Source organism: Bos taurus, chromosome 24 (assembly GCF_002263795.3).
Source record: "Bos taurus isolate L1 Dominette 01449 registration number 42190680 breed Hereford chromosome 24, ARS-UCD2.0, whole genome shotgun sequence".
Classification (NCBI taxonomy): domain Eukaryota; kingdom Metazoa; phylum Chordata; class Mammalia; order Artiodactyla; family Bovidae; genus Bos; species Bos taurus.
In genome coordinates, this window is record NC_037351.1 from 4,114,899 (window position 1) to 4,135,821 (window position 20,923).

The following is a 20,923-nucleotide window of genomic DNA, read 5'->3' on the forward strand; positions in this document are numbered from 1 at the left end:
GATCCTATTCATTTTTGACTTGTCTGTTGCCTTAACATAACAAGTAATCAAAAAATTATAGAGAGACGAATGGAGCAGCATTTGAGCTGGTCCCCGAAGAACAAGCAGAGTGTATAGCACATCAAGGGGCACTCTAAGCAAAGAGGAGTCTTCTGTCCTGTGCCTGGGCTTTCTCAGTGTGGCCACTGTTGATCATTTGGGCTGGAAAACTCTTGGTGGGGATGGGAGTGGAGGTGCTCCGGTGTGCTCTAGAAGATTCAGCGGCATCCTGGCCTCTATCCACGTAACGCCAGTAGCAACACACCTTCCCACCTAGTGACAGCCAAGTTTTCTGCAGACTTTACAGATGTCTCACGGGGAACAAATCACTCATTTCACCCTCCACCCCTCTCTGTTCAGAACCACTGTCACAGGAGAAGAAAAATAACATTCACTGAGTTACCGTTAATGTGAAAGTTTCTATACTGGGTGCTATGAGAATAAGCAAAATAGAAGACATATCCTTCTACTAAGAAGGCAAAAAGTGTTAGCTGTAAAAAAAAAAAGATGAAAAAAACTATAGTAATGCCAATGTGGGTTTATTATTAATATATTTAGTATGAGCTGATAGAGCACTTTTAACATTTGGAGGTGAAAGAAAAGGCAAAGAGCGGGTGCTGAGGCAAGGCAGCATTGTGGAGTCTTGAACGCTACCTAAAAAGATTTTTGAGCAAAGTAGTAACATAAGTAGATCTGTATTAAACTGACAGAATGATGTTTTCTTTGGTAAACAGATTTAAGACAATATCAGTATGTCAAGTATTTAATAATATGGATTTTGATAATAAAAAATTTATCATCACTCTTATTAAAAATTAAAACCTCCTAGCATATCAGTAATGATAATAAATACATTAATTATATAGTAATAAAAATACATTAATTATATATTAAGAAATGAAAATATGTGGTACCTGAGGTGGTGGCAGTCTGACTGTGTGAACTTCTATGCTTAGACAAACTTGAGTTGATGTTACATTGATATCTAACACTGAAAATAAAATTATTAACCATGAACTTTCTGGAATTATTACTCCAACCTAACAAATTAAGTATTTTAGTAACATAAGAAATCAACTCAATTTATTCAATTAGAAATTCAGTTAAGAATTGATTTTTTTCACACATGGTAACATTCAAATAGTCACCTTATATGGTGAATATATTATATTATTTGATGGTCTACAGATGAGACATATAAAAGAAGACAAACGCACAGAACAGTACTTATGTGGGTATAATGTGTAGGGCACGGTTACAATGAGAAAAATGAGACATCCCACAATTGAGAGGAAAATTCAGCAGACACCTCCTAGAGGCCTGACATTTATTATATGTGAAAAATGAAGACTCTTCTTAAATTAGAATAGGTACCATCCCATGTTTTTGACTTACTAACAAATGTCCTCAAATATAACGGCAGATATATTTCAAATCTTTCAGAGCCCCAAGGCATCTATCTTGCTTTCTCGTAATTATAAAATATTGAAGGCAAAAAGAGAAGAGGGCTGCAGAGCATGAGATGGTTAGATAGCATCATCGACTAATGGACATGAATCTGAGCAAACTCCAGGAGATAGTGAAGGACAGGGAAGGCTGGTGTGCTGCAGTCATGCGGTCGCAAAGAATCGGACCTGATTTAGTGACTCCACAACCTCTAAGTCAGATAGTGCTACCTGAAATAAAGCATGCGGGGGCTTTATTTGTTTATTTTTATGGTGTACTGGTAATGTTCATTTCTTGATCTGAGAACTGGTTATAAGGATATTATTAGTTTGTGAAAATCCAATGAGCTATACATCTACAGCTTGTAAGTTTTGCTATAGAATATTACATTCAATAAAACTAAAAGAAAAAGTTCTAACACATGAGTGAGGAGTTTTGCTGTCCTAAACTGTTCTCTTTACTCTCCGACAGCTTACTCTCCTGATATTGTTTGGGGACAGGTAAAGAACTCATTCATCCAGAGCTGAAGCACAGTGACTGCCACTGCCCAACTTACACACAAACCCAGAGCAAGAGGGGCAAACGGGCTTCAGCTTGAAAGTCAACTCAGATGGAACAGTCTGTGGATTACATGTAGATTTAAGGCTATGGTCAAATGCTGGTGAAAACCACCATGATTGACAATGTCTGTTTGGCTCAGGATTTCCCTCTATCTGCCATCTCTGGACTACTGATAGGAATGTGTCTACCTGCAATAGAGCCATGCATGTCAACGAAACAGTTAGATTAGACCAATCTGCGTCTCTTTCATTTCAGTTCAGTCGCTCAGTCGTGTCCAACTCTTTGCAACCCCATGAATCGCAGCACGCCAGGCCTCCCTGTCCATTACCAACTCCCAGAGTTCACTCAAACTCATGTCCATCGAGTCAGTGATGCCATCCAGTCATCTCATCCTCTGTCATCCCCTTCTCCTCCTGCCCCCAATCCCTCCCAGCATCAGAGTCTTTTCCAATGCGTCAACTCTTCGTATGAGGTGGCCAAAGTACTGGAGTTTCAGCTTTAGCATCATTCCTTCCAAAGAATACCCAGGACTGATCTCCTTTAGAATGGACTGGTTGGATCTCCTTGCAGTCCAAGGGACTCTCAAGAGTCTTCTCCAACACCACAGTTCAAAAGCATCAATTCTTCAGTGCTCAGCTTTCTTCACAGTCCAACTCTCACATCCATACATGACCACTGGAAAAACCATAGCCTTGACCAAGACAGACCTTTGTTGGCAAAGTAATGTCTCTGCTTTTGAATATGCTATCTAGGTTGGTCATAACTTTCCTTCCAAGGAGTAAGCGTCTTTTAATTTCATGGCTGCAGTCACCATCTGCAGTGATTCTGGAGCCCCCAAAAATAAAGTCGACACTGTTTCCACTGTTTCCCCATCTATTTCCCATGAAGTGGTGGGACCAGATGCCATGATCTTAGTTTTCTGAATGTTGAGCTTTAATCTTTTTCTAAAAACAAGAATCATGTACTCATAAAAAAAAAAATCAAAGCTTTTATTTACAACAGTACTAAAGAATTCTTATAATATGGTTCTAGAGACTATATATTATAAAATACGTACAAAATTAAACTCTTTTTTAGTTATAATTTTCTTTAACTAGTGAAATTTAAAATGCAGCTTTTATTTCAATTAAGAAAAGTGAATTTTTTTCTCATGAAGAATATATATTTTTGAATAAAAAGTGATTTTCTGAGTGAAACTGTGATTTAACAGTATCTGATTAACTTTTGATACAAGCTAATCATCAAGATTTTAACAACCCAACAATTTATAACACTTTTTAAACAACTATTTTATTAATGTTTCATCTATTAACTTTTATATTTTTACTTACCAACAGCACTTTGCTTTCCCATCTGAGAAAGAAATTCTCTTCCTTAAAAAATTCAGAGGATACACCATATTATTAAAACTCATAAATCATGCTTAATATAACTTCCTTATGCAAAGTTATCAAAGCTGCAGAAATGCTTTACAATGCAGTTTTATACAAATGAATATATGATGATAGTTCAGAGAAAAAATATAACACTCAAAAATATCTCTTATATTAAAAAGACAGAAATACTCAATTCTTCCTGCAAATACTTTTTCCTGGTATAAAATATTTAGAAAACAGATCACAACACAAAATTCAGAATAGACTTTTGGTTCCAACAACACTAATAATTTGTGTTTGTTTTATTATAGTGCTCCATAACTTATATTTGTTCCTTTTTAAACATCAAGTATTCTATAATAAAACCACTTTTTTCCATAGAAACACTAGGAGACCTCCTCTGGATATAATTGCAAAGGAAGGAGACGACACTTTTGTTGATGCGGCCTTGCTTAAGAATGTTTGGTTGGGGCTATGCTTTAAAAACCATTCCCTGTGGATACATGTATAATATATGTACGGCTGAACGTTTTTGCTGTTCACCTTGAACTATCACAACATTGTTAATCAGCTATGCCCTAATACAAAATAAAAAGGTTTTTTTTGAAAAAACATTCCCTAAAAACAATATATTTTGAAATTAAAAACAGACATACATAATAGAAGTAATCTGGTTCAGAAAGCCCTAATGATTGAAAGAGATAAAGTCACCTTGTATCAAGAGATGGCCAGCTTTATTCCAGGCTGGAGCAAGTCTAGCCGTGAGTGAATATGAAAGGCAGTTTTGAAGAATTATAGGAATTACTTGTTGTGGAGCCTCCACCTAAAAATATTAAAGCACAAAATATGGGCAAGTTCACAGTAATTGTTATGCTATCCTAGAAACTCAGAGAAAATGCCTGTGTGCTTAGATCACCTCCCAACAAAACTGGGCTATCCTGGGTAGAAGTTACAGCCATCACTCCAGCTAATTCTATCTGGTTCTGAAGTTAAAGAAGTGTTAAAATATATTCACGTTGACATTATGACTGTAATGGCCAAATTCTACCAGTTTATCCTGCCCTTATATGCAGAGTACATCATGAGAAGCGCTGGACTGGAAGAAACACAAACTGGAATCAAGATTGCCGGGAGAAATATCAATAACCTCAGATATGCAGATGACACCACCCTTATGGCAGAAAGTGAAGAGGAACTCAAAAGCCTCTTGATGAAAGTGAAAGTGGAGAGTGAAAAAGTTGGCCTAAAGCTCAACATTCAGAAAACGAAGATCATGGCATCTGGTCCCACCACTTCATGGGAAACAGATGGGGAAACAGTGGAAACAGCGCCAGACTTTATTTTTCTGGGCTCCAAAATCACTACAGATGGTGACTGCAGCCATGAAATTAAAAGACACTTACTCCTTGGAAGGAAAGTTATGATCAACCTAGATAGCATATTCAAAAGCAGAGACATTAGTTTGCCAACAAAGGTTCGTCTAGTCAAGGCTATGGTTTTTCCAGTGGTCATGTATGGATGTGAGAGTTGGACAGTGAAGAAGGCTGAGCGCTGAAGAATTGATGCTTTTAAACTGTGGTGTTGGAGAAGACTCTTGAGAGTCCCTTGGACTGCAAGGAGATCCAACCAGTCCATTCTGAAGGAGATCAGCCCTGGGATTTCTTTGGAAGGACTGATGCTAAAGCTGAAACTCCAGTACTTTGGCCACCTCATGCAAAGAGTTGACTCATTGGAAAAGACTCTGATGCTGGGAGGGATTGGGGGCAGGAGGAGAAGGGGATGACAGAGGATGAGATGGCTGGATGGCATCACTGACTCGATGGACGTGAGTCTGAGTGAACTCCGGGAGTTGGTGATGGACAAGGAGGCCTGGCGTGCTGCGATTCATGGGGTCGCAAAGAGTTGGACACGACTGAGCGACTGATTTGATCTGATCTCTGATCTGATCCTGCCTCAATAAGCCTAAATCTTTGGATCTCATGTGCTAGAACCTTACACTTTGTACTCTGCTCTGTACAAAGGAAGCCGGCCAGAACTATGTTGTAACATGATCCATTACTGTTCACTCTACTCCAATATCAGAAAAGTTAAATGTTTACATGAGCACACATGGAACCAGCAATTTGTATATGTTTGTACCAGATAGAGTGCAACAAGTATCTCTGCTGCTGCTGCTAAGTCGCTTCAGTCGTGTCTGACTCTGTGCGACCCGATAGACAGCAGCCCACCAGTCTCCCCATCCCTGGGATTCTCCAGGCAAGAACACTGGAGTGGTGCACACCATTTTCAAAGGTCAAAGTATTCACTTAGGACCAATGGGATCCAGACACATTGTCCTACTTAAAATAACTAAAACACTGGGTAAATGTTAAATGAAACAATGTTTCACAACACACAGGCCATCAAGCAACAAAAAAAGACAAACCCCTAGGAGTTGGGAAACTCATGAGACCCCAGCATATTGATTAAAGAGGCTTTCCAGGCTGCAGTGCAGGGAGGGGGAATCCCGGAAGAGGCAGCAGGCTCCCTGGGTTGAATGGACAGAACTGAGAGTCCATGGAGGCCACGGGAGCTAGAGTTTGGAGGGCAGAGTATTGAGAGAAGAGAGCTGCACAGAGAGAAAACTCTGAGATCAGCAGAGTCCCTCCTTGAGTATTCAGTTGCATATGGAGTAGCATATTCATATGAGCAAACACTTGGGGCTATTTGCTATACAAACATTCTTGCAAATGCAGCTTAGACTAAAACACTGCCAGGGCCTTTGTTAGCAAGACAAAAGTGAGAGAGCCAAGAACCGCTGCTGCTGCTGCTGCTAAGTCGCTTCAGTCATGTGCTGCTGCTGCTGCTGCTAAGTCGCTTCAGCATGTCCGACTCTGTGCGACCCCATAGACGGCAGCCCACCAGGCTCCCCTGTCCCTGGAATTCTCCAGGCAAGAACACTGGAGTGGGTTGCCATTTCCTTCTCCAATGCAGGAAAGTGAAAAGTGAAAGTGAAGTCACTCAGTTGTGTCCGACTCTTAGCAACCCCATGGACTGCAGCCCACCAGGCTCCTCCGTCCATGGGATTCTCCAGGCAAGAGTACTGGAGTGGGGTGCCACTGCCATCTCCGAGCCAAGAACTATCACCCAATAAATAAAAAGGAGGAAAATATTTTTCTATGTTAAGATTCCCAAGGGCAAGAAGTTTATCAGGTCCCCAGCTTTATCTCCAGAAACAAGCAAAGTGCTCAGTATATCATAGATGTTCAATAACTATCTGCCATGATTGTTACTCATGTACAAAGTATCCAGATAAAGACAAATTGAGCATAATTGTGAAGGCTCAACACAGGTGAGAAGAACACTGCTTTCCCACAGATGGTAAATGATGGCTAAAATCAGCTTTCAGGTTATTCGAGTATTTCTCAGGGAACTGCAAAGCATCTCTGGGTATTATTGAGACCTCATCATTCTCCTAGAACTTAAGGCATTTCATCTTGAAGATGACCAAAAACCTCATCATTCCAAACTCCACTAGATCGAGGAACAGAGGCCAGCAGTGATACCAGGACAGGCTGCTAGAATAACCAAGGATACACTGCCTCAGACACCTGCACAGAGACATGATGGGAGCTCTAGCAAAGTCTCAGCAGCCTGAGTATTGAGACACGAGAGGTGCTCTACTTCAAGTATTCATTTCTTTTTTTCTTTGCTAAGATCCAGACACTCATCACCATGGGGAATACAGTCTATATTTTTTTATTCCCTTACTTACTAGCTATACGATTGTGGACAATTTTTTTTTACCTCTCTGGGTTTCAGTTTCTTTATCTGTAAACATGGGAATATTTACTTCTTGGAAAATAGAGATGACAAATGAAATTATGTCACATAAAATGCCTGCAATAAAGTACCCAACAAAATTAAGCCTCTTCCCCCTTTCTCTATTAAATGTCCACAAAAAAATTGTCCTGAGAGAAAATATTAGTTTTTTCACAAGCACAGAAACAACTTATGAGAAAGATATTCCAATTTTTGTTTACTAACAAAATAAGTTGAATATACAAAATCAATAAAACAACATCTGGAATTATTATCTTTTTAAAAACTTACCTTAGCTCCATATTTTTCCATATAGGCATTAAGTTTTCCAGCTTTATAAAATGTTATCTATTAAAAAAATCCATATTTATAAAAATGATTTAAATGTATTATTAAATAATACACTACATAAAGAATTTAAACATGTATACAGCAGAACACAGCAGAGGACCATCATCCTAACAGTTTCTATGCTCTTTCACTTTTCACTTTCATGCATTGAAGAAGCCAATGGCACCCCACTCCAGTACTCTTGCCTGGAGAATCCCATGGATAGAGGAGCCTGGTAGGCTGCAGTCCATGGGGTCGCTAAGAGTCGGACACAACTGAGTGTCTTCACTTTCACTTTTCACTTTCCTGCACTGGAGAAGGAAATGGCAACCCACTCCGGTATTCTTGCCTGGAGAATCCCGGGGATGGGGGAGCCTGGTGGGCTGCCATCTATGGGGTCGCACAGAGTCAGACATGACTGAAGCAACTTAGCAGCAGCAGAGAAAGAAGCAAGTGATAATCATTCTCTTCCTGAAATACTGGGTTGACCAAAAACCTCCTTTGGTTTTTAAGCAAAAATAAAAGACACATTTTTCATTTTCACCAAGAACTTTATTGAACAATGTATTCATCATTTTGTTCTGCTACCTTCTGCCATTTTCCAGGCAACTTCATAATTTCATCTTCCCAAAACTTTTTATCTTTTTGAGCAAAGAACTATTCCAGGTACCTTTTACAGTCTTCCAGGAAATTGACATTTGTTTCCATTAAGAGAATTTTGTAAACAAAAGGAAATCTTAAAGTCCAGTTTCTGGTGTATATGGCAGATGAATCAGAATTTCCCAGCCAAGCTGTAGCAGCTTTTGTTTGGACATCAAAGAAACATGCGGTCTTGTATTATCCTGATGAAGATTACACCTTTTCTGTTGACTAATTTCAGACACTTTTTGTCGAGTGCTGCTTTTAGTTAGTCTAATTGGGAGCAGCTTGTTGGAATGAATCATTTGGTTTTCTGGAAGGAGCTCATAATGGAGAACTCCTTTCCAACACCCCCTCCCCCCATATACACAATATCACCTTCTTTGAATAAAGACCAGGCTTAGTTGTGGTTGGCGGTGGCTCATTTATTCCACAGTCTCTTCAGTCCCACCTTATTGTATAGTATCCATTTTTCATCACTCATAACAATTTGTTTTTAAAACAGAAGCTTTTCATTATGTTTAAGTAGAGGATTGCATGTAGAAATATGGTCAAGGTTTTTCTTGCTCAACTTATATGGAACATAAACACCAAAGTGATTAACATAACCAAGCTGGTGCAACTGATTTTCAATGCTTGATTTGGATATTTTGAGTATGTCAGCTATCTCCCACATGGTATAACATTGATTGTTCTCAATTAATGTCTCGATTTGATCACTATCAACTTCAACTGATCTATCTGGCCGTGGAGCATTGTCCAGTGAGAAATCTCCAGCATGAAACTTTGTAAACCACTTTTGATATGTTCGGTCAATCACAGCACCTTCTCCATACACTGCACAGATCTTTTTGCTGTTTCAGCTGCTTTTTACCTTTCTGGTAGAGTGTTAGTCACTCAGTCACGTCCGACTCTTTATGACTCCGTGAACTGTAGCCCACCAGGATCTTCTGTCCATGGGATTCTCCAAGCAAGAATACTGGAGTGGGTTGCCTTCCTTCTCCAGGGGATCTTCCCGACCCAGGGATTGAACCTGCATCTCCTGCATTGCAGGAAGATTCTTTACCATCTGAGCCACCAGGGAAGCCCACCTTTCTCGTATAATAAAGTATAATTTACTGAAAGTGTTGCTTTTTTCTTCCATCTTCAACATTAAAATGGCTGCACAAAAATGTATCAATTTTGATTTTTTAAAAAATGCATACTGATATGACAGCTGTCACAATACAGTCTAACAGCTGTTTCAAATGAAGTTAAAGACAATGAAGTGCTACAAGTGTCGTCTTACAGAAAAAACCAAATGAACTTTCTGGGAAACCCAATAGAATCTATGGGTACATTTCTAAGTGAGGAAAGCCCTTCTGGAAATGACCTGAATCCAGAAACCATATAGGGAAAGGTCAGTAAATTTCATGTAATAAATATTTAATACCTTCCTTATTAAATAATAATTTCTTAGACATGAATAAGGAAAATGGACACAAGTGGAAGATCAAGAGAAAGTTCAAAACATATTTTTATATGGTGACTTTCTTCTTCTTCTTCTTCTTCTTGCTAAGATTAGGATACTCATTTCCTAAGTTTTTCAGGTAGAAAAGAATACAGAGACATTACTGTCTACTTGTTCACTAACATCTGGTCTTTCTTAAAAACCATATTACGTATGAGAAGATAAAAAATAGATATAAACCTAAAACCTAGAGAAAAATTGAAAAACTAAAGATTTTGAACTATCAGCATTGTTAATAAATATTAATTTCTAGGAAATTAAAATCTCAGAATAAGAGCTATATATAGCACCAGAAAATATATTTCTTGTTCTAATTTTACTAAGTAAGAAAAACATTTTAATGAAATTTCCAAAATAAAAAAACATGTCGGCCCCAGTTCTTTAAACACAACTGGAGATCTGTTGGAACAAGGAACTTCTTTTATATTAAATGTAATTCTAAAGAATAAAATATAAAAAAGGATTAAGTCTGTACTATCTTAAAAACCATGCCGTTAACATATTTTATTCATTGATAATCTTTATTTTAACATCAATGACAGAGAAAACTAAATATGAATTTAGAGCCACAAAAATGGATCTTAAACATGAGGTATATCAAAGTTAAAGTCTGTTAATGTTTTGATCAACCTACAACACAATGTAATTAGTCTTCATAAACTGTCTTCAATTTGAGCTATAATTAATACCCAAATTAATGCTTATCAATATTGCTCTAAATAATTATAAATGATACTGTATAAAATGTTACAATACTAACCGCCATCACCGCCCAGATTTGGGTAAATATTCCAGGTACAGGTGATGTAAGGATATCTTGGTGCAAAAACAGCAACTGCCTGTGGAGATGAAATGTATTCATTTTAAAGCGGACTGCCCACCCTCTGTTTTCATTTTATCAGAACGTTTAGAAATTGCTAGTTCCCATAAAAGTTTAAGCTTCTTCTAGGCAGGGATTCAGAGAAGGCAATGGCACCCCACTCCAGTACTCTTGCCTGGAAAATCCACGGACAGAGGAGCCTGGTAGGCTGCAGTCCATGGGGTCGCTAAGAGTCGGGCACGACTGAGCGACTTCACTTTTACTCTTCACTTTCATGCATTGGAGAAGGAAATGGCAACCCACTCCAGTGTTCTTGCCTGGAGAATCCCAGGGACGGGGGAGCCTGGTGGGCTGCCGTCCATGGGGTCACACAGAGTCGGACATGACTGAATCGACTTAGTAGCAGTAGCAGGCAGGGACTGTATTACAGATTTCCGTATGTCTCTCCACACTGAGCATGGCACCTTGAATACTGTAAGCATCAGCCAAGGTCTGAACTGAGAGAACTATAAAGTTTTAGATATGATATTAATATAAAAACTTGTCTGCACATCTGTTTCCTAACCTTTTCATCTGTGAATTAAAATTTCTCTTTTAAAACTTCATTTCTATTTTAAGTATAGACTTGAAAAAGTCTAAGCACTATGAAGACTTCAGCTCTTCTAACTCCTATTTCTTCCGTTGTCCTTTTTTTTTTTTTCTTTAAAGTGGTGGTCAGAAGTACTGGAGAAAAGAGTCTAAGGAACAGTGTAGTTATCAACTACCTCAGTGTCAGAACTATTGACTAGATTCTTTTCCTTCAAAAAGGAAATTTTTTGGAGGAAAATGAAGTGGGTAGTGGTTTTAGTTTTCAAAAGACAAATGAACTTACAGCAATAATCATTACAATTCAAATTACCATCAATAATTTTATTAGAAAAGATGGGAAAAACCCAAAAGGGAATAGATGTAGAAATACAAAAATTTTCAAGATTATTAATCATCAGGGAAACAAATTTTAAAGGCTAGGAGTGCATGTGTGTGTGTGGGGTTACGTCAAAACGTGAGATGGGTCAGTGTGTTTCTGCTAGGCTCATCTTTGTTGGAACTGTGGTGCAGCAGGCTTATTATTACTTTTTTTTAACGTTTATGTATTTGGCCGTGCTGGGTCTTAACTGAGGCACACAGGATCTTTTAGTTGCAGTGTGAACTTAGTTGTAGCATGCAAGATCTAGTTCCCCAACGGGGGATCGAACTGAGCCCCCTGCCCAGGGAGCACAGAGTCTTAGCTACTGGATCACCAGGGACATTCCCAGGACATGCTTGTATAAGATGTGCCTTTGTCTGACACAACCATGTCTTTGTCCTGTTCTAGCCTCTTTGTCAGTTATTGGGACGATGAGTCAAAGCTCCCCTCTCTATGGGCAAGACCACCTTCAATATGAGAGTAAATGGCAGAAAAGCTCTCTTAAGGTTTTCTACTTATTTGCTTCCGTAAGGGGTCACAAGTAAATGTTCAGTGGGTATCAAATTATGCCTTAGCAGGAAGGGTTCCGATTCCTGGATGTACCTGAGTGGGAAAATACACAGTGGTCAGAAGACAAGTTTTATAAATAAGAGCAAAATGGAGGACACTCCAGAGTATTTTACTTCTGACTCCTAGCCATCTTGTAAATGTTTGCCCCTCTCTGTGAAATTCAACTAGAGATATAATCTTGTTATGTATTCTAAGAGTTCTTCCTTGAGTGTCTCAAACAATTTAAGGGACTAATACATGGTGGGTCTTCAGTGTTATACTTCAGGCGTCAACTTCCAGAAGTGTTTTCCAAAGACTATCGTAGGTTAGATATTTCAAGATAATTCTTGGAGAAATACTCCTACATCAATCTGAAAATCTAAAAACTATATTATTGTAAGATGTTTACAGTATCTCCTGAAGTGCTTCACAAACAGTAGGTAAACAGTTATTAATGACTATCTCCCAAGACTAAGTTTTGACTTAATCCATTGATTTAATTCATAAATGTCTATAAAATTTTTAAATTAAAATAACACACAAGAAGCCACAAATATAAAGACTCAACAGTGATATATTCTATCTGAAGTACTTTAAGTCCTCCCTTAAATGTAATTCAATATACTTGGTCAGAACAATACTGAATTCCTTTATTCTAAAATTGTATAAACAGATTTAGCAAATGAGTATCTTGCTTTAAAGGAGATATTATTAAAACAGCTCTTCCAGATGTAAAATTTTAGAAAGTATTAGTTACAAGATTGTGTTTTTTTACCTGCATATCTTCATTTGTCTACTCCTAATCTCAGTGCCTGCCACTCCGTTACTCAATATTATCTTGACAGCACAGAGTTTGTGTAAATCAGGAAGTGTGATGAAGAATAGTGACTGCTGCTTAGAATCATTCATATTTTCCTATTGACTGAATGCCCCAGTAATCAGGCCTTTAAAAACAAACAACAATAAAAACATAGTAAACTTGTATTCAGTTTACCAATAGGGTAAAGCATTTCAATCCATCACAGAATATTTGATATTGCATTGGTATACAATGGCAAAAACAAGTTTAGCAAATATTAGCAGTTAAATACCACTTACATTTTACCTTTGAGGTTTTCTAATGATAATCCAGAATTCGGGGGGTACAAGTTTTATTAGGATATAATTCATATCACATACAATTTGCCTATTTACCGTGTATAATTAAATGGCTTTTACTACATTCACAGAGTTGCAACCATCACAATACACTTTAGAACACTCTGCCACCCCAAAAATAAAATCTAGAATTTTAAACCTGCAGTTCTATATAACAAATAGAATAATTTGAGTACAACTATTACAAAGAACCACCAGCAATGTGTATTAAATGCATACTCTGTTCTGGATACTAGATATGTTTCTGCTATATTGTTTTTATTTAACAAATTCTTTCTAAAATTTTTGGCTATTAAGTTTCTCTTTGTTTTCAGGAAAACAAAATCTTGCCTATGACAACAATACTTCTTAAAAAATCAAAATGTATAGCAAAGCCTTCTGTTATTTTAAGTTATCTCTATAAAGCATTTCAAAGCTGAAGAATATATTTTTCACCATTTTACACTAAAGAAAATTGTTCACTGAGATCTTTAAATTGTTATCTAGCTTCCCTTTCTACTAATTCTCTGGCTTTCCAACTTCTCTGTGGGATGCATTTTACAGTTGATAATTCACAGGGCATACCTTTGTGGTGTATCTTACATATAACAGAAAAGAAAACTGCAATGTGAAATGATTTAATCTCAGTTTCTCTAGGATACACAAACATATCCAGGGAAGGTAACTGGTATTCTGGTACTTCAATCTTTTAAGCATCCACATATTTTCTCTCTTTTAGAGGAGTAGTAACACAGTCCTAGAATCCGGAGTGTGACCAGCCTTAGGTCTGATCTCAGTAACCAAATACCCTTGTGGTGCCATTTGACCAATGGTGGCATTGCCCTTCTGGCTCCCACATGTCTTTCTCACTCAAGTACCACAGTGCTTGAAATTTTCTTTATTAAATATCATGGAATTCTTTTAAAACTGAGAGTACTCTTAGAAAGATTAACACAAAGTCACACAAGGTGTTAATTAATTTGGTGTACCTAATTAAGATGACTGCTGATAGTAAAAATAGAAACATTCCTTCCTTCTCTCTGTTTTTCTACTCTCTCTCTATGCTAAATGCTGTTGTGGAAAAAAAAATTTTTAATGAAGTACAAAGTTCCAAGGCCAACTCAATCTACTTCACCAAAGTAAAGAACGTCAATAATGAATGAAGTAAAATAAAAAACAAAGAACTGATTACAGCTTGGGCCCAGAAGTACAAAAGTGCACGTTAGTGTAAATAGGTTAGACAGTTGAAATTTAGAGATTGTTGCTTTCATTTCTGAAACACATTTCCCACTAAAATTACTTTCTGCCTCATTCTTCCTTTAAATATCAGCAAATTCACCAAAAAATTCCTGTGAGTGGTCCTCCCCTTCTCTTGTCAACTTCAAAGACTGATCAGAAAACTGAGTAAACAACTCTGACCTTTTCGGGAATAGGCAGGAATTTATTTAATTTTATTACTTAGCATTACATGAAAACAATTTTTTTTCAATTCATAACTGGCAAAACACAAATTAAAACGTACAAATTTCTTGCCCTAGACTGTGTAAGGACTGCATTGGAAGGCTCGAAATTCAGATGATCAGTTAACAGATTGTTTAGAGAGTAGCACCTGTCACATCCAAGCTGATTAATGGAAAACTTGCTGACTACAAAAGAACATTTTGACCACATCTCTGCCCTGGCGATAAGTATTACAGTAAGGAACAGGTACCTACAAAATTGTCCATTTGATGACTCAAAACCCCAAGAGAACCAAGGTCATGGTGAGCGCCCAGGCTGTGAAGTCAGTGACCTGCCGTCTAAGCAGCGTCCAGCCCCGCCGGAGCTTCACTGGGCCTGCCTCTGTGGGGCCTTGGTGGGAAGAGGCCTCACTGGGGGTCGGATTTCCACCGGCCCTACCCACCGCTTCCAAGGTCAACAGGCAAGTTTCCTCCCCTGGGGCCTCATTTTCTTACGCACCGCATGGAATTGGTGGAAATATCTCCAAGGTCTGTACCTACCGTAAGTGCCTTATTTAAAAGGCGATTCTATACATTACTGATTAAATTACATGCCCTAATGTTGGAACCCGTGGGCCTTCGTGAAAGAACGATTCTTGGTTCCTTTCCTTTTCAAAAGCTACAACTATCTCTTCAGCAGGCGCCTCCTGTCAAAGCAAGGCCATCAGAACCGCTCAGGAGGCGACGCTCGAGCCTCGCGGGGGCAGGCTGGAAGCCAGGCCTGGAGCAACCTCCGCAGTTCCCTCTCCCTCTCGGGCTGGTCAGGCAGTTGTCTTCCGGCCTCAGTCTCCTCAGTCTCCTGGCCTGCGTGTTCTCGCTCCTCAGAGCCCTCCTCGTGGCTCAGGGGTACTGTGTCCAGCATGCCTGGCCATCCCAGACCTCCCCTCACCACCCCTAGCGCCCCCAACTTACCCCAACTTATCCCAGCGTACCCCAGCTCTCTCAGCTTACCCCGAGGGCTCCCAGCATACTCTGCGTGCTCCCAGCATGCTCTGAACGTTCCCAGAATGCCGCTGTGTACCCATTTTTCCCGCCATAGCTTTTGCTGGCATGAGCCGTTCGTCCTGCACCCACAGTTCTCTGAGAGAGACCTGGTTTTGGCGTTGGTGTGGCCGGCGCGAGGTCGTTGCTGTCTCCCAAACAGAGGTAGGATGCATCCTCAGGGTATGGCCGCTGCTGACTAAAAGATGGGCTGTCTGGCCTCCTTCCCACTTTCATTGTGTTTGTTTGAACTTGTCCATAATAAAAAGCTTTGGAAAATTATGTTTTTGAGAAGTAAAATAGATTGAAGATACAGGTCACAAATTGGGAGAAGATATTTTCATGAAAGTAATCCACAAGTGGTTATTTTCCAGACTATATAAAGAACTCTTGCAGATCAGTTAGGGTAAGACAGTGTGTCATAGAAAAAAGCAGTTAAGTCATGAACAGATATTTTGCAGAAAGAAGAAGGATGGCTTATAAGCCTGTGGAAAGATACTCAACATCGTTAATTATCAAATCTAAATAAGACCACAACGAGATACCATAGTATTGACAAAATCGTAAGGATGCAGGATTAGATGTCCCATACACTGTTGGAATGCAGGAATGAAAATTTGAAAATAATGTGATGTAATCTTCTGAAGTTGAATGCTGTAACATACCCTTAGACTTAGAAATTCCTTCCATACACTTCCCTTAAAGAGATTCTTGCATATATGCACCAAGAAATATGTTTGTAGCAGCATTGTTTGTTGAATAAAGTAAGTAGCTACAACAAGCAAACAAAATCCCAAATGTTCAGGGACAAGGGAATTGATAGATAAACTGAATTATATTTACATAATTATATAAGGCAAACAAAAAATAATGAACTACAGTTATGTGCAACATGGGTAAACCTTTCAAAATTAAAATGTGAACATATCATAAGTACACACTTAGATGGTTTATCAAAAATGACCATCCTTATATACCTACCACCCAGATCTAACAGTAGAACATTATCTGTATCTAGGAAGTGCTCCTGGTGCCCTCTCCTAGCCACTTACCCACTTCATTCAAGGTAACTAGTGTCCCAGCTGCTAATATCATACATTACTTTTGCTTGTTTTGAAACCTTATATTAATGGAATCATACAACACAAACTCTCCTGTGTCTAGCTTCTTTGTAAATATTATGTTCATGAGATTCATCCATGTTGTTGAGGGTAGCAGTATTTTATTCATTTTCATTGCTGGATAGGATTCCATTGTGTGTATATATTTATCCTTTCTGAGGTCGAAGGACAATTAGATTGCTTCTAGTTTAGAATTATTATGAAGAATGCTGCTAAGACCATTCTCGTTCACTTGTTATGTTCACCTTCTATTCAACATGGATGAATTTTTAAAAACATGGTTTTTAATGGGGAGGAAGGTTCCAGAAGACTACATACAGTATAATCCCATTTTTATAAAGCTCAATCATTCTCCAAGAAAGCTGAATAAATTGTTTGTTGATATATCCATATGGTTTTTTTTTTTTTTTTCTTTTACTAAGCAAGGACATGATGAACAGAATTCAGGATAACAATGATTTTGGGGAGGCGGAAGAATGAGATATGGGAAGAGCCCACAGTCCCCAAGTCAAGTGAAGTGTTCATTGGTATTTATTTATAGTACTTGGCAGAACGCTCTTAGCCCTTGCCCTGCTTCATTTTGTACTCCAAGGCCAAACTTGCCTGTTACTCCAGGTATATCTTGACTTCCTACTTTTGCATTCCAGTCCCTTATGATGAAGAGGACATCTTTTTTTGATGTTAGTTCCAGAAGGTCTTGTAGGTATTCATAGAACCATTCAACTTCATCTTCTTCAGCATTAGTGGTTGGAGCATAGACTTTGATTACTGTGATATTGAATGGTTTGCCTTAGAAATGAACTGAGATCATTCTGTAGTTTTTGAGATGGCTTCAAAAAAATATATATATATATGCACATTCCATCGTTTTTTAGATATGCTTCAAAATATATATGCACATCCACTTACATCCATAAGTAATGATATCATGTTTTATACATAAGGATGTAATGTTTCATACATAATAGTGGCCACCTGGGCTCCCAGGTGGCGCTAGTAGTAAAGAATCCACCTGACATGCAGGAGACATGAGATACAGGTTAGATCCCTGGGTCAGGACTATCCGAATATCCCCTGGAGGAAAGCATGGTAACCCAGTCCAATATTCTTACCTGGAGAATCCCATGGACAGAGGAGCCTGGTAGGCTACAGCCCATAGGGTTGCAAAGAGTCAGACACAACTGAAGTGACTTAGCATGGCAAGAATTTTCCTTCAGGGAAAAACTTTCCTCACAGGATACATTTTGATGACAAGCTTTTTGGCAAGCCTATTCAGTTTTCCAGATTAGAGTTACTTAAGTTTCCCTTTATCTCACTTACAGGCATTCAAGATGGGAAAGAATCCTAAAAATTCTGCCTGATAGTTTGACTGTATATATCTCTTTTATGAAGATTAAGATCGTTGTATTGGTTTATATAATGTTTAAATTGTCAGGACATGCAAGATAAGACCATATTTTGTGAGTAGCCAAGTACCACATGAAGATGAAGGTCATTTCTAGAAAAATTACCTGGGGAAGAGTCAGCTGTTTAGACAGGAAACTGGAACTAAGATGACAAAACCTTGATGATGATAGGGCTGAGTTCAGCATGTACCTTCGTCTGGAATTTGAAGAATTTGGATGTCTAAGATTGTATTTATGGGTAGAATATAGTCCGCTGCCCTCAAACACACAGAGGGAGAGGTGGACTCGGGAGGGTGGGTCCCTAAAAAGGGTCCTCACTGGGTGTGCACCTCACAATCACTTGAGGTTTGACAATCAGACAGACTGTTTGAATTGGCATCACTGCTTCATTTATTAAAGGTGAAGGAACGATGTCAGGTTCTCAGAGTGGAAAATTCTTTTATGTTATCCTTTAGTAAAGTTCATTTGAATATCCTGGCCCTGCTGTAAAAAGCAAAGAAAGGGTTCTATCCACACGGATGCCAGAGAGTCAAGGAGATAACGTAGTATTCATAGTAGGTGGTGGGGAGTGGTATCAGTAATCGGAGAGAGAATCAGGGACAGAAGGATATGGAGGGATGCAGTTGCGTACCGGGAAATGAACGTTTATTTCCTTCTAGCATCAGCCTTAGAGGTCCTGCGCGTGCATGCGTGCTAAGTGGCTTCAGTCATGTCTGACTCTTTTTGACCCTATGAACTGGGCTCTCCAGGCTCCTCTATCCAAGGAATTCTCCAGGTAAGAATACTGATGTGGGTTGCCATGCCCTCCTCCAGGGGATCTTCCCAACCCGGGATCAAACTTGTGTCTCATTATGTCTCCTGCATTGGCAGGCGGGTTCTTCACCACTAGCGCCACCTGGGAAGCCCTGCTGCTGCTGCTGCTGCTGCTAAGTCGCTTCAGTCGTGTCCGACTCTGTGCGACCCCATAGACGGCAGCCCGCCAGGCTCCGCCATCCCTGGGATTCTCCAGGCAAGAACACCGGAGTGGGTTGCCATTTCCTTCTCCAATGCATGAAAATGAAAGGTGAAAGTGAAGTCGCTCCGTCGTGTCCGACTCTTAGCGACCCCATGGACTGCAGCCTACTAGGATCCTCCATCCATGGGATTTTCCAAGCAAGAGGACTGGAGTGGGGTGCCATTGCCTTCTCCGTGGGAAGCCCTAGAGGTCATATACGGCACTTTTATTCTAGTAGGAAGCTGTGTTTCTGACATGGGGCTCCCAACTTTTGAGAACTCTACTGCCCTCTCCGTCATCCATGTTACTTGTACGCTTAGGTGGCTGCATTGAGCACCTTGGACTAGTGTTAGATCCACTCATTCATTTAAAATTTTTTTACATGCTGCTGTTTGCTTTTAGCTTTTTCCCCCTAATTTCCTAGGCCTAGAAAGAAATGAAACAGTTTTACTTTTAATAGTGTTACAAACCAGGTTTGTCTGACATGCAGCAAGCCAAATGAGGTTAGGCAGAGAAAGGGTTTATTCTCGAGGCCACCAAGTGAGGAGATGGGAGAACAAATCTCATATCCACTTCCCCAAAGGCAAGGCACTTGGGATAGTTATGGGATAAATCTGAGGTGGTAGGAGCATGGGGAAATTGGAGGCATGAAAAATGAGGTAATCATCATTGTGCAGCTAAGCCCCAGACTTCTTCTTGGGACACGTGCTCAGAAAATGGTGGTATTAGTATGTTTTTAGGGTGGAGGTTTTGGCCTTCAGACATCAAAGGTCACCAAGTGGACACTTTTACCATCTTAACCAGTCTTAACTGGCTGGAGCTTGAACTGGACACAGCTGACTCCAAGTTCCTAATAAACAACTTGGGCAAACATCTCCTATTATTTAGGCCATGTGACACTTAGAAACACACAAGATTTTGTAAAAACAAAGCAAACTTGATCAGTGATAGCAGGTTACAGGTGTAATAGAACTAACTGATGATTACCCCCAGTTTCAGTAGATGTCCATGGAAACATAAAAAACTTCACTGATGTTCTTGCTAGTGACAGATAAATTAATCCACATTTCTCAGTGTGATTATTGTATAATTATGATTTTTCCAAGTACTTACTTGCTCTCTTCTGTATCACTTTTATACCCTTATTCATTCAAAAATATTTACTGAGCATGTGCTGAGTGCCAGGCACTGTGCTGGGCTCTGAAGATACAGATGTGACTAACTGTTCCTGTCCTTGAGGAACTTTTGGTCCAGTGAGAAAGGCAGACACATAGACTGGTGATGTAGTGAGTGTGTGATAGCATGACTGGAGAATAAAGGAGCAGAAAGCATTACTTGGAGGTGAAGGGTGTGCTCAGCACATGCCTTAACCACAGTTGACTCCTGCTACTGCTACTGCTAAGTCGCTTCAGTCGTGTCTGACTCTGTGCAACCCCACAGACAGCAGCCCACCAGGCTCCTCTGTCCTTGGGATTCTCCAGGCAAGAACACTGGAGTGGGTTGCCATTTCCTCCTCCAGTGCACGACAGTGAAAAGTCAAAGTGAAGTCGCTCAGTCATGTCCAATTCTTAGCGACCCCATGGACTGCAGCCCACCAGGCTCCTCTGTCCATGGGATTTTCCAGGCAAGAGTATTGGAGTTGGGTGCCATTGCCTTCTAAGCTGAGTCAAATAGGGTCCTGAGTCTTTGGCCAGGATAAAGGAGGTAAGGAGAATAAGGGGTAAGAGGTAAACTTAAGGTAAGTGGCAGAGGACAGGGCTTGAGCAAG

The 20,923-nt window shown here is 39.5% G+C and overlaps 1 protein-coding gene across 1 annotated transcript in view; it reads right to left on the reverse strand.

The window, feature by feature from the left end:
• C24H18orf63 (chromosome 24 C18orf63 homolog) overlaps nucleotides 1-15,767 on the reverse strand; it is a 31,023-nt gene extending 15,256 nt beyond the window's left edge. Inside the window, exons 1-7 of the mRNA XM_059881010.1 lie at nucleotides 15,566-15,767; nucleotides 12,793-12,961; nucleotides 10,463-10,541; nucleotides 7,515-7,571; nucleotides 4,134-4,245; nucleotides 3,378-3,419; nucleotides 954-1,030 (exon numbers count right to left, since the gene is read on the reverse strand). Coding sequence (XP_059736993.1) covers nucleotides 954-1,030; nucleotides 3,378-3,419; nucleotides 4,134-4,245; nucleotides 7,515-7,571; nucleotides 10,463-10,541; nucleotides 12,793-12,926 — 501 coding nt within the window. The 5' untranslated portion in view covers nucleotides 12,927-12,961; nucleotides 15,566-15,767. The remainder of the gene's footprint in view (nucleotides 1-953; nucleotides 1,031-3,377; nucleotides 3,420-4,133; nucleotides 4,246-7,514; nucleotides 7,572-10,462; nucleotides 10,542-12,792; nucleotides 12,962-15,565) is intronic.
• Nucleotides 15,768-20,923: the final 5,156 nt, after the last annotated feature.